The sequence below is a fragment of the Mobula hypostoma genome, chromosome 8 (genome assembly GCF_963921235.1).
Source record: "Mobula hypostoma chromosome 8, sMobHyp1.1, whole genome shotgun sequence".
Classification (NCBI taxonomy): domain Eukaryota; kingdom Metazoa; phylum Chordata; class Chondrichthyes; order Myliobatiformes; family Myliobatidae; genus Mobula; species Mobula hypostoma.
The window spans coordinates 20,056,188-20,070,543 of record NC_086104.1 but is presented as its reverse complement, the minus strand read 5'-3'; the positions used below and the strand labels follow the sequence as shown (position 1 = coordinate 20,070,543).

The 14,356-nt window shown below is 40.6% G+C and overlaps 1 protein-coding gene across 6 annotated transcripts in view; it reads left to right on the top strand.

Annotated features, from left to right (window-relative positions):
* ltbp1 (latent transforming growth factor beta binding protein 1) overlaps positions 1–14,356 on the top strand; it is a 463,174-nt gene that overhangs the window by 161,467 nt on the left and 287,351 nt on the right. For all 6 annotated transcript variants that reach the window (XM_063055533.1, XM_063055535.1, XM_063055537.1 and 3 more), the window contains one exon: positions 13,656–13,871. In XM_063055533.1, coding sequence (XP_062911603.1) covers positions 13,656–13,871 — 216 coding nt within the window. The remainder of the gene's footprint in view (positions 1–13,655; positions 13,872–14,356) is intronic.

The window sequence follows — 14,356 nt, the reverse complement described above, 5'->3', positions numbered from 1 at the left end:
TCTTTAGTACCCCAGCTGAGCCGGATGCTGTTTGCTCGTTCACCCTTCTGAAGCATGTTCTCATGTCGGTCTCGGAGACTGAAATATCAGAGTCATCAGGGGCTGTGGGAGTTCGTGAGTGTACCTCCATGTTTAGAGGGTCAAAGCGAACATCAAAGGCATTGAGCTCATCAGGGGGTGAAGTTTTGACACTTATATCGCTTGGTTTCACTTTGTAAGAGGTAATACTATTCAAGACTGCCACAGTTGTCGAGCATCCTCCAGTGATTTAAGTTTGGTCTGGAATTGCCACTTCACACATGAGATGGCTTTCTGGAGATTGTACCTAGACCTCTTGTATCTTATTTGGTTGCCAGTCCTGAAAACCACCAGTCTTGCCCTCAGCAGATTGCAGATCTAATAGATCATTTTGGGCTTCTGGTTTGGGGAAGACTGAATGATTTTGTGGGGACACACTCGTCTACAAATATTTTTATAAAGTCCTTGACAGCTGTGTATATTCATTCAGATCTGCAGCTGAGTCCTTGAACATGGCCCAGTCCACCGACTCAAAGCGTCCTAAAGCTGCTCATCTTCCTTGCGTTACTACCCCTTTGTCCTTATCTCTGGAGCTTTGCTCTTTAGCCTCTGTCTGTCTGCAGGTAGGAGGAGGACAGGTAGATAATCAGATTTCCAGAAGTACAGTCTCAGCATGGAATGGTAGGCATTCCTTATTGTAGTATAGCAGTGGTCATGTATATTAGGACCCCTGGTGCTGCTGGTTATATGCTGATGATAACTGAACAGAGGTTCTTTTTCAAACAAGCTTGATTGAAGTCCATGACTACGAGTTGATGTCCATCAGGTTGGGCTTTGTCATGTTTGGTGATGACAGCATTCAATATCTGAAGTGCCTGATTATTGTTGGCTTTTGGTGGTTTTGCAAACTGTGGTCAGGATCACGGAGGAGAACTCTCTTGGTAAGTAGAAAACAATTGGCAATTAATTGTTAGATGTTCCAGGTCAGGAGAACAAAAGTATTGGGAAAAATTGCCACACTGAGCACCACAAAGAATTTATCATGAAACCCAGATCCCCACCTTTTTCCTTCTCCGAATCAATAGTTCATCCATCCTGTGTATTGAGAAGCCTTCAGGCCCTATTAATGTATCCGGCATGTATGGAGTGAGCGCTGTCTCCATGAAACACAGTACACAGCAATTCCTCATTTCCCTCTGCTACAGCAATCTTGCCCTTTGCTCCTCAGTCTTGTTCTCCAGTGGCTGTATATTTGGTAACAAAGTGCTGGGCATAACAACTTTCATTGCTTGGTGTTTCAGTCTGGCTTGGAAGACACCCCCCCTACCCACCCACCGTCTCTTTCAGCTTGGCAATGTACCTTCTTTTACTTAAAAGTACTGTACCTGCATACTTGGGGGTTAAGTCCACCAAGCCCTTCAGAAGATTGTGACATCACTAATTCATTAAGACAGTTCAAAAGTAAAATACTTAAAAGGAAAGTACAGGCTGCAGATTTCAGTGGGAGTAATTCAGAAGAGGTAGATTGCAAAGTTTTGTCAGCAGCCCACAACACGTCGCCGTGAATTTACTTTGCACCAGTATTTTTAACATTGAGTCACTGTGTTTCTCTCTGATGTTAAGTTTCTGCATTGTTGTTTGTTGGTTATTTGCTGCAATACTATTTCATGCTAAGTTGTGCATTTTATTTTGTTGAGTTGCTCACAGCTTGTAAGCTGCATTACTGCTCTAGGTTCCTGCATCAGTCTTTTTTCTGATGAGTTGATTACATTTTGGTGTTAAATTGATGATCATATTTTGTTATTAGGTTCTTATACTGTTGTTTTATTGGTGTTAAGTTGCTGTTTTTTATGTGGTATTAAATTACCACAAGATTATTTAATGTTGTTATTTTATTTGGTATTACATTGTTGCATTAAAGATTGGTGTAATGTTGCTATTTTATTGAATTCCACTTTGGTGTTAAACGTTCGGCATTGTTAGATGCATGCTTTGGTGTTAAGGTGTCGCTTTCTTGTTTGGCGTTTGCTGCTGATTTATCATTTGGTGTTGAGTTGCTGCCTTGTAGTCTGGTATCAGGTAGCGGATTCATGGTGTGGTATTCAGTTGCTGTGTTAGTCACGTTGTGTTGCGGCAGCTTCACGGGGCTGTATGATTGTAGTTGCTGAGCTGTTATATTAGTGGTTGTTATTTGATCTTTGCATTATTGTGTGTTAAATTGCTGTGTTAATGTGTGTTGAAAACATAACATTGTGTTGAACAAAATATGTGTTCATGCACATTAATAAATCACTGTGTCATTGTTTGGTGTTCAGTTGCTGCTTTATTTTTTAAATTGCTGCATTGCTGATTGGTCTGTAGATGCTACATTATTTGTTTTATAGGAAGAAGGGTCTCGGCCTGAAACATCGGCTGTTCATTCATTTCCATAGATGGTGCCTGACCTTCTGAGTTCCTCCAGTACTTTGTATGTGTTGCTTTGAATTTCCAGCATCTGCAGAATTTCTAATTTTTGTTGTTTGTTTCTGTTAAGTTAATTACAAGTACAGTGGATTCCAGTTAATTGGGACACATCTAGACCAGTATATTTGCACCAATTAAGTGGTTGGCCAATTAGCCAAAGTTTCATGGAAATAGTTAAAGGCATTAAAAAAAATGACAAATTGCCATTTAACTGTGTAACAAATTATGTAATTAGATGAAATACAGAAAAAATTATAACACTAGCAATGCTACTACAGTACTATAAACTGTTCCTAAAATTTATTGGTGGAGGGATTCATCCAGTCTACGCTGTAAATGAGAAAAATCAATGCATGCACCTAGTGCAGATAATTTATTGCTTTCTTTGACCCTGATAAGTGTTTCATGCCTGTAGCCAAGGGAGTCAATTGGTGTCTGTCTGTTTAGGTACCATATCCAATGCGGACGTTGGTAACCATGGTTTTCCATATAGATCTATCCTTTGTTTTTTGAATGGCTTCCATTTCCTCAATGTGTAGCCACCTGGCTAGGCTTTTGATGTACATAAGCCGAGGTCTTCCTTTAGGTTTCCCCCCCTCAATCTTTCCAGAGAGTATGAGTTTTTCTAGTTCATCTTTCAGCATGATGTGTCCTAGGAATCTGAGTTTTCTTTCTCTTATTATTAGTATGAGTGATCAAACTGCTTGGGTTCTTCTGAGAACTTCTTCATTTGATGTGTGTGTGGTCCATGATATTTTTAACATTCTTCTGTAGAACCATAATTCAGCTGCTTCTAGTCTCTTTTCCATTGCTGGAGAAATGGTCCAGCATTCACTTCCATAAGTCAGGATAGAATAAATGTAGCACTGCAGTATTCTGTTTTTAGTGAACGTGCTCATCTTTCTGTCTGTTAATATGGTCTTCATTTTTTGGAAAGCTTCTTTCGCCATTGCTATTCTGTATTTGATATCTGTGTCGCACCTATCACTTGTTAATTAGGCTGCCAAGGTATCTGAACTTGTTGACTTGTTTGATGTTTGTATTTCCGGTCTTGATCACACATTATGGGATGTTTGTCTTTCTGGAGATGATCATGCTTTCTGTCTTCTTGGTGTTGATTGAGAGGCCTCTGTGATTACTTTCTGCTGCCACTATAGTGAGTAATTCTTGAAGTTTTGTTTCTGAGTCAGCTATTAAAAAGATGTTATCAGCATATCTGATGTTATTTATATTATGGCCTCCAATTGTGAATCCTTTGATGTCTTTGATACTTCTCAAGATATTTTCACTATACAGGTTGAATAAGTCTGGTGAAAAGACACAACCTTGCCTGACTCCTCTCATGATATTCACATACCCACTCACTTCTCCTATTCTGATGGATGCTGTCTGGTCCCAGTATAAGTTTCTTAAGTAACGTACATCTTTCCCATCTATGTCAAGACCTTGAAGCATTTCCAGAAGATCTTGCTGTCTGACAGTGTCAAAAGCTTTTGTATAGTCAATGAAACATCGGTAGATGTCTTTTTGTACCTGGATGGCTCATTCACAGATCATCTGTAGCATGAAAATTACATTTCTGGTTCCAGTGTTTTCCACAAAGCCGCATTGTTCTTTACTGATATCTGGTTTTATACAGCGTCTTGCTCTCATCATAATTAATCTGAGAATAATTTTTGCCACGTGGCTCATTAGGCTTATTGTACGATGTAACCTACATTCTGTTGCTCCCTCTTTCTTTGGAAGTGTGATGAACACTGATTTACTTAAATCATCAGGTATCTCCCCATGATCATAGATTTCGTTTGCTATTTCTGTTATTTCATCTATTCCAATATCTTCTAAGGCCAGTATCATTTCAATAGCGATGTTGTCTGGACCAGTTGCTCTGTGGCTGCTCGAATTTCTGATTTTAGAATGCTAGGTCCTTCAAGATTCTTCTTTATGTTCGGTTTTTCTCCTCTTTGGTCTTCAGAAAGTTCTTTTATATATTCTGACCATCTGTTTAGGATTTTCTCTTTGTTCGTAATTAAGCTGCCGTCTTTTGCCCTGATGCATCCACTTGCTGAGCAAGGTAATTTCCCCATTAGTTCTTTAATCTTATTGTGCATCAACTTTGTTCCAGGGTTATAGGTTTGTAGCATTTCTATCTCTGAGCTTTTCTCATTTAGCCAACTGCCTTTAGCTTCTCTGCTTTTTCTTTTTGTTGTCTTATCAAGTTGTTTGTATTCTTTGCTGTCTCTTGGTTTGATGGTCTGTTTTTGTTGCATCAATTGTATTATATCTTCATTTATCCATTTCTTCTTACTTTTCCGTTCTTTTCATGGGATGGTTTCTTTTGCAGCTACAACCATGAATTCCTTCAGTATGTCCCGTAAAAGATTTGCCTCCTTCATCCTGCAGCAATTGAAAATGGTTTTTCACCTTGATTGTGTATTCTGTTTTCAGATGAAGGTTGTTTTGTAGTTGTTGATAATCCAGTGGTTCTGATGTTTTTGGTTTCTTTAATTTTCTCATCTTTATTTTCATTTTGCAAATGACTGGTATGTGGTCGCTTCCACAGTCTGCTCCAGGGTAGCTTTTGGATTGAGTTATCGAGTTTCTGAATCTGTTATTGATTGTTATGTAATTGATTTGGTTTTTGTTGTTCCCATCTGGGCTTTTCCATGTCCATTTCCTTCTCAGCGTCTGAGAAGCAGGAACCATCGATTGTGTTACTCACAACTTGCCTTCTGCTTCATCCACCACCTGCATTCCGTGGCTTCACTGTAACCCAAGTAGGGAGGCTAACAGGTGCTACACCTTGCCTAAGGGTGACCTGGAGGTAGCTATGGTTAATGGTAACCTCATTACCCAAAGCAAATGCTCCACAGCCGGATGTAGTTTATCCTCATACCCAGGAGAGATTAGTGTGGCACAATACAAAAAAGGCCTGTTTCACTGGCAATGTTGATATCATCTGTACAAAAGTTCTGAAGCAGGTTGGGGAGTTTTGTAGATTTTCATGTTCCTGCACTTACAGCAGCAACATAATCTTGCTCGCCATGTGCTTTCTTCAATTAATGTGTTGCCAACATTTCCACTGGGACAGCCAAACATCTATTGCTTCAAAATCTTTGTGACCAGCTTCTCTGACTTGTTTATTTTTAAAATTGGTCCACTGACACGCACACCTCGTCCAGTTACAATGGAAAACCATTGATTGAGGTCCTCTTCAACAGCTGGATCCTTACCTTCATGCTTTTGGTTTTGGGAAGTTCTGTTGTCCCTGGCATAATGCTCATTCATCCTACACTTTATCTTGCTAATGTATCAAACATGTAATTATAGATTTTGGCACTCCAGCTATCTCTGCCAGCTGACAATGAGTGGTGTAGGTGGATGGCTTTTAATTTGGTCCAGTAGGAAATTTATTTTGGCTAGTGTCAAATCTTTTCATGGCATCTGAGCAAGGATCTTAAAACTTTTAAAGTCAAAATAAAAAACAAAATGATCAAAAACCACTGGTTTTTGAATCAGCACCTAATGGCCCAAGTGGATAACTAAGCTCATGCAACTGATACTAATTTAAGAACTGTTTGTTCTAATGGCCACAGAAGTGCATGCGACTGGTGCTAGTTAGAAACTTTTCCACAACAGTCTCCAGTACTTGATAAGCGGCATGGTGCCCCGAATAAAAGATGAGAATCCGAGCTATTTTCAGCTTTTGTTCTTTAAGAGTTGGCCCACATAAGCAACTGCCGCAATCGACCGATAGCCCAGTTAACTGGAATTTACTGTCATAGAGTCATAAAAAAGTACAGCACAAAAACAGGCCCTTCAGCCCATCTAGTCCATGCTGAGCTATTTAAACTGCCTACTTCCAACGACCTTCTCTGGGACTGTAGCCTTCCATAGCCCAACCATCCATGGAGCTGTCCAAACTTCTCTCAAATGTTGGAATTGAGCTTGCGTGCACCACTTGTACTGGCAGCTCATTCCAAGTTCTCCTGATCCTCTGAGTGAAGATGTTTCCCCTCATGTTCCCCTTACACTCTTCATCTTTCACCCTTAACTCATGACCTCTGGTTACTGTAATCACACCCAACCTCAGTGGAAAAAACCTGCTTACATTTACTTTATCTATACCCCTCAATTTTGTATACCATTATCAAATCTCCTCTCAGTCTTCTACATTCCAAGAAATAAATTCCTACTTTATTCAACCTTTCCATATAACTCAGGTCCTCAAGACCCAGCAACATCCTTGTAAATTTTCTCTGCACTCTTTCAAACTTATTTATGCTTTTCCTGTAGGAAGGTGACCAAAACTGCACACAATACAGGTTTCCCCCGCCATCCGAAGGTAGAGCGTTCCTATGAAAAGGTTCGTAAGCCGAAATGTCATAAAGCGAAGAAGCAATAACCATTTATTTATATGGGAAAAATTTGTGAGCGTTCGCAGACCAAAAAATAACCTACCAAATCATGCCAAATAACACGGAAAACCAAAAATAACAGTAACATATAGTAAAAGCAGGAATGATATGATGAATACACAGCCTATATAAAGTAGAAATACTTTTCCACAATCATTGCCGCACTGTTCTCCGTAGCGAAAATCTCACGCAAGCGCCGTCGGCAAAAACACTCTCTCCAGTAACCTCAAACAACAGGAATTCTGCAGATGCTCCAGTAACCTTTAAGCTATGAAGCTGCCAAATCATACCAAATAACACCTAAAAATACACAGCCTGTACAGTATTCCTAATTAGGCTTCACCAATGTCTTATATAACTTCAACAGAACATCCCATTTCCTGTACTCAATACTTTTGATTTATGAAGGCCAATGTGCCAAAAGCTTTCTTTACAAACCTATCTACCAGTGACACCACTTTCAATGAATTGTGGACCTGTATTCCCAGATCCCTTTGTTCTACCACACTCCTCAGTGCCCTACTGTTCATCATATTTGATGTTGCCTCACAGTGGGACCATTTCAACGGTCAAACTAAAAATTATTATCTGAGTACATATGTGTCACCACACAGAAAAACCTGAGATTCTTTTTCCTGTGGGCATACGTAGCAAATGAACTGTAACTGTAAACTGGATCAATGAACTGTGCAAATGCAGATATAAATAAAAAGCAATGAATAACGAGCATGATGTAAGAGTCCTTAAAGTGAGACTGTCAGTTTTGGGATCATCAGAAGTAGAATGACTGTCGCTATCTCCTTTTGTTCAAAAGCCTGATGGTTGAGAGGTAGTAATTTGTACTGCTTTACTGATTCATGTTGTTATATTTCTGTTTGATATTAAGTTGGTTGTGTTCTTTGGTTTGGCACACTGCTGTCATACTGTCTGGAGCTCACATGCTGCAATGTTGAGTAGCAAAGGGTTCCGATGCTAATATTTGAATTTCTTGCTCCTTCACTGCTTGGTATTAAGCTGTAGTATTTGCTATAATGCTAATGTTTGTTGTCAGGTTGCTGCATTATTTGTGGTTAAGTTGCTGCTTTATTCTTTGGTGCTGTGTTGCTGTGCTGCTATTGGTTGTCGTATTGTTGATTATGTTAACGTTTGCTGTTCCAATGCATCACTTCTGTAAGATGTTTTTGATACATTATTTTAAAGTTATGAGGTGTTGGCTCTTGGCTGAAGCTGATTTGCCATGTTACTCTCTGATGTATAATTGCTGTTAAAATTCGATATGGAGTTGGTGCATTACATTTTAGTGTGAGATTGTTGCATTATTGCTTAGAGATGAGGAAAAATAGAAGGAACAAGCTATTTGAGCCTGCCCTCCATTCAATACAACCATGGCAAATCCTATTTCACAATATCAAATTCCGGTTCTCTCCCCATATCAATTGCGTCTAGGAATGCAGTTCTCTCGTTTAAGTACATTTAGTGATTTGGCATATGTAGCCATCTGTGGTACAGAATTCCAAAGGTTCGTCACCCTCTGAGTGATGAAATTTCTCAATATCTTGTTCCTCAATGTCCTACCCTGCATAATGAGACTGTGATCATTGATTCTAGCCTGGAGAAGCATCTGCATAAAGTCTTGTCAGAAGTTTGTATGTTTCAATGAAATCTCTCATTCTTCAAATCTCTCATGATACAAGCCTTGTTGACCCAACCTCTCTCATCCTGCCATCCCAAAAATCAGTCTTGTGAACCTTTGTTACCTTGCTCTATGTCAAATATTTATTCTTGGGTAAGGAGACTAAGATTGCATGCAGTCCTTATAAAACTTTTAAACTCCAGTACCCAAATCCTCCTGCAATGAAACCTAACGTTCAATTTTCCATGAAAATAGAATAAACTGCAAATACTGGAAATCCAAAATAAAAGCAGTAAATGCTGAAAATACTCAGCAGGTCAAGCCACAACTGTGAGAAAAGACACATGGCTAATACTTCAGGACCTTTATGAGGGCATTTGTCACCTTAACTGCCTGCAGTATCTCAATGTTTGCTTTCAGTGACTGATGTACAAGGACATCAGACCCTTCTGTACAGTAACATTTCCCAATCTATCAGCCTTTAATTTACACTCCACCTTTCTGGTTCAAAGAGAATGACTATATTACGCTGTATATGTTTCACTCACATAGAGTCATAGAAAAGTACAGCACAGAAACATGCCCTTTGGCCCATCTAGTCCATGCTGAACCGTTTAAATTGCATACTCCCATCGACCTGCGTTGGCACCGTAGCCCTCTATGCCCCTACCATCCATATATCTATCGAAGCTTCTCTTAAACATTGAAGTTGAGCTCACATGGATCACCTGCATTGGCAGCTCGTTCCACACTCTCATGACCCTTTGAGTGAAGAAGTTTTCCCTCATGTTCCCCTTAAACTTTTAATATCTCACCCTAAACCCATGTCCTCTGGTTGTAGTCCCGCCAACCTACTTGCATTACCCCATTTATAACCCTCATAATTTTGTATACCTCTATCAAATCTCCGTTTAATTTTCTACATTCTAAGGAATATAGTCAACCACTGGTCTACATAATTTTAAACCATCTAGCCTTTTTGCCTGTATCTCACTCCTACCAATTTTCATGTTATGGGCAAACATATTTGGCCCCCTTATCCATAATTGATATATATTTTGTGAATAGCAAGCTCTTAAGCTCTGATACTGCACTATCCCAATACTCATATTAACAGCCTTCTGGAAAGTTACCCATTTACTCTTATTCTGCTTTTGCTCTGTCAACCAATTTTCAATCTATGCCAGTATATTACTCCAGTCCCACGAGCTTCAATTTTGCACATTAACATCAGATTCAGATTCAGCTTTATCTCATGTACATTGAAAAATACAGTGAAACACATCTTCTGTGTTAACAACCAACTCTCCCAAGGGTGTGCTGGGGGCAGCCCGCAAATGTTACTACACATTCCGGAGACGCACAGCGTACCCACAGTGTTCAGCAGAATAACACAAGTAGCAGTACCTGTACTGGTACTGCTCCCCAACTTTTCCTTCGCTACATTGACGACTACATTGGTGCTGTTTCCTGCACCCATGCTGAGCTCGTCAATTTCATGGACTTTACTTCAAACTTCCACCCAGCCCTCAAATTCACTTGGTCTATCTCGGACACTTCTCTCCCCTTTCTTGATCTCTCGGTCTCCATCTCTGGAGACAAACTGTCCACTGACATCTTCTATAAGCCCACTGACAATCATAACTACCTCAACTATACCTCTTCCCACCCTGCCACATGCAAAAATGCCATTCCCTATTCCCAGTTCCTCTGTCTCCGCCACATCTGTTCCCAGGATGAGGCTTTCCATTTCAGGACGTCTCAAATATCCTCTTTTTTTAGGATCATGGTTTCCCTTCTGCTGTCATCAATGATGCCCTCACCCGCATCTCCTCCATTTCCTGCACTTTGGCTCTTACCCCATCCTCCTGACACCACAACAGGGACAGAGTTCCCCTTGTCCTCACCTGCCACCCCACCAGCCTCCAAATCCAACACATTATCTTCCGCAACTTCCGCCACCTTCAACAGGACCCCACCACTAAGCACACCTTTCCCTCTCCACCCCTCTCTGCTTTCTGCAGGGATCATTCCCTCTGCAACTCCCTGATCCACACGTCCCTCCCCGTGGATCTCCTACCCGGCACTTATCCCTGTAAGCACAAGTGCTACACCTGTCCCTACACCTCTTCTCTTGCCACCATTCAGGGCCCCAAACAGTCCTTCCAGATGACGCAACACTTCACTTGTGAGTCTGTTGGGGTCATCTATTGCATCAGGTGCTCCCGGTGCAGCCTCCTCTACATCGGTGAAACCCGATGCAGATTGGGGGACCGCTTCGTTGAGCACCTCCGCTCCGTCCGCCACAACAGACAGGATCTCCTGGTTGCCACCCACTTCAACTCTGCTTCACATTCCCATTCGCACATGTCCATACATGGCCTCCTCTACTGTCATGATGAGGCTAAACTCAGGTTGGAGGAGCAACACCTCATATACTGTCTGGGTAGACTCCAGCCCCTTGGTATGAACATTGAATCCTCCAACTTCTGATAATTCCCTCCCCCTCCCTTCCCCCATCCCAGTTTCACTCTGCCCCTCCCCCAGCTGCCTATCACCTCCCTCATGATTCCGCCTCCTTCTACTACCCATTGTGCTTTCCCCCATTCCTTCTTCACCTTTCCTGCCTATCACCTCCCTGCCTCCCCTCCCCCACCCCTTTACCTTTCCCCTTACTGGTTTTTCACCTGGCACCTACCAGCCTTCTCCTTCCCACCCTCCCCCACCCCCCACCTTTATAGGGCCTCTGCCCCTTCCCCCTACAGTCCTGACGAAGGGTCTCGGCCCGAAACATCGACTCATCGTTTCCACAGATGCTGCCCGACCTGCTGAGTTCTTCCAGCGTATTGTGAATGTTGCTTTGACCCCAGCATCTGCAGAGTATTCTGTGTTTATAACTCTTGCTCATCCCTGACCACTAGCTCCCCACGCTGTCCCCCAAACGATCCCTACAAACCTCAAAAAAAGAGCTAGGTAGCAGCCATGACATCTACGGACATCGCAGCTCAGCATGAACATTCCTTCTAATTTCTTTTACTGCTGCATGGACCGGCCATTCTCTGAGCGGGACATTCTTTCACTTCAAATGCTTTTGCTTTGTAATATGCACACTATGAATGTTTACAATGAAAATTGAAAAATCACATACTTTTGATTTTATTTATTAATTAAAGGGTAGAATGAAACACAAAGCAACCAAGGATATTTACGTTTTTGAATACTACTTCTCATCTGTCTTTATTACAAATCCCTTGTCTGTACACATTGTCCAGATTAATATTGCATCCAGGTGAAAGACACGCCTTAGTCCTTATTAGATCATCCAAATATTCCACTTCTAGTTTGTTTCTGGATTTACATTTGATTGAATTCATAGAACTGAATCCATGTCTGTAGTCAATACCAGATAGTGATGCTATTCAGCAGGCTGGCGGTTTATTATCAATGAGCTACAACTTCCATTCTGTGTTTATAGTTACAATTTGTTACAGCGTTGTAACTTGAAACGTGGACAATGTAAATACATTGAAGCCCTAAAATGTTTCAAAGTAAAGGTTGTGGTACATTTATTGTTGAGAAAATTTATGGATTATATTCATGAACACAGTTAATTGCAGGTTATTTCACAATTATATTTACATAGATTTCAAAATTATATTAGCATAACTTCAAATTTATATTGACATTATATAAAGAAAATTACAGCTGCGCAGCAACAAAGACTATGTGCATTTCAGTTATGTCGCGACCGTGCACGTGTGCAACTTCATGGAACAGCGCACACCAGAGCTAAACTTGAATCAACTTTATCAAAGACCTTCTGAAAATCCAAATACACCACATTCACTGTTTTTTTCTCTTATCTATTCTACCAGTCATAACCTGAAAACACTGTGTAGACTTTTTCAAGCATGATTTCCATTTCATAAATCCATTTTTATTATGTGTGATTTTATTTTCTCATCACCTCCAGCACTATCCTAACTACTGCTGTTAGATTGACTAGTCCAGATTTGCCTGTTTACCCTTTTACTCCTTTTTTTCAAAAAAAAAGTGGGGTTGCATTTGCCACTCTTAAATCTACATGAACCATTCTATAAATTATAGTCACTTTTTAGTTCCCTGTTATAAAGTCTCCTATCTCTGACTGCAAGCATCCATATTTTACTTCATTAATGATTCTTTTTTAAAAACTTTTCCAAGTTGTGTAAATTTTGGGGAGAAGTTGTGAGTAGTTGTGGTTATTGGGATTTGGTTTTGAGGTTATTGTTTGGATGCTGTTTTATTATTTGTTGTTGCATATGTAAAATGCACCGCACGCTGTCAGAACAGTGCTGCCAGGATAATCAAAGACACGACCCACCCAGCCAACACACTTTTCATCCCTCTTCCCTCCGGGAGAAGGTTCAGGAGCTTGAAGACTCGTACGGCCAGATTTGGGAACAGCTTCTTTCCAACTGTGTTAAGACTGCTGAACGGATCCTGACCCGGATCTGGGCCGTACCCTCCAAATATCCAGACCTGCCTCTCGGTTTTTTTTGCACTACCTTACTTTCCATTTTTCTATTTTCTATTTATGATTTATAATTTAAAGTTTTAATATTGACTAATTTTAACTATTTTTAATATCTTTAATATTTAATATTTGTAATCCAGGGAGTGTGAAGCGCAGAACCAAATATCGCTGTGATGATTGTACGTTCTAGTACCAATTGTTTGGCGACAATTAAGTATAAAATGATAAAGTAACATTGTGTTGTGTTTATGGTTGCATTGTTACAGCCTTATCGTTTGGGTTCACATTACTGCATTAGTATTTAGGGATACATTACTTTGCTATTATTCTGGTTATGTTACTGTTTGTGTAACATTGTTACACTGTACTTTGGGTGACACTACAGTGTTATTGCATGGATTTACATCACTACATTATTGTTTGGCGATGTTTTTCAACATTATTGTTAGAGTAATGTTGCTGCATTATTATTTGGAATTATTTTGCAACATTATTGCTAGAGTTACATTGGAATGGAGCTCACAACTTTCCTGTGTTATTGTTCAGCGTTACATTGCTGCATCATTGTCTGATGTTTCTCACTTTTGGATTTATCTTTTTTTTCCAGTTGTCTGTCACCTGCCATGTATGAATGGAGGACAGTGTACTTCCCGGAACAAATGCCTGTGCTCTCCCAATTTTACCGGCAAGCTCTGCCACATCCCTGTACAGTCTTCAAACGGCCAGCATCCTCAGCAGCAAGCAGACAAGTCTCCGTCTTCTGCGGTAGTCCACTCCACCCACACGCTGCCCCTGTCAGTTGGAGGAAAGTCTGGTATACAAAGTAAGGGTCATTTTTCTTTTAACTACACAACTGGCTTTTTTTTTCCCAGTCTTCAGGCAATGAAACTAATTGAACTGTTATTGATCCAGGGAGTTTCTGCATACTACAAGAGAACCAGGGATCATAAGGAACAGACTGACAAGTGGAATTGATGCTAACAGTCAGAACCATCATGATTTCATTGAGTGGCGGAGCAACCTTGAGGGGCTAAATAGCTTGTTTCTGCTTTCAGTGTGTTCTTACACCACCACAAGAGCAGAACATTTGGTATAGTTTAGTTCAGTGGAGCTTGTTCAAATCCTTCAGATTTGATCATTGCTCCAATAACCAAGTCACAACATTGAGGGTGGAAGGAAGCTCCTTGTAGCTGAGTGGTTGCCACAAGACTTCACAGCACCAGCAACCCAGGTTCAGTTCCTACTGCTGTCTAAGGACCGTGGGCACTTCCTCACGCGGTCCAAAGATGTATGGCTTGGTTGGTTAGT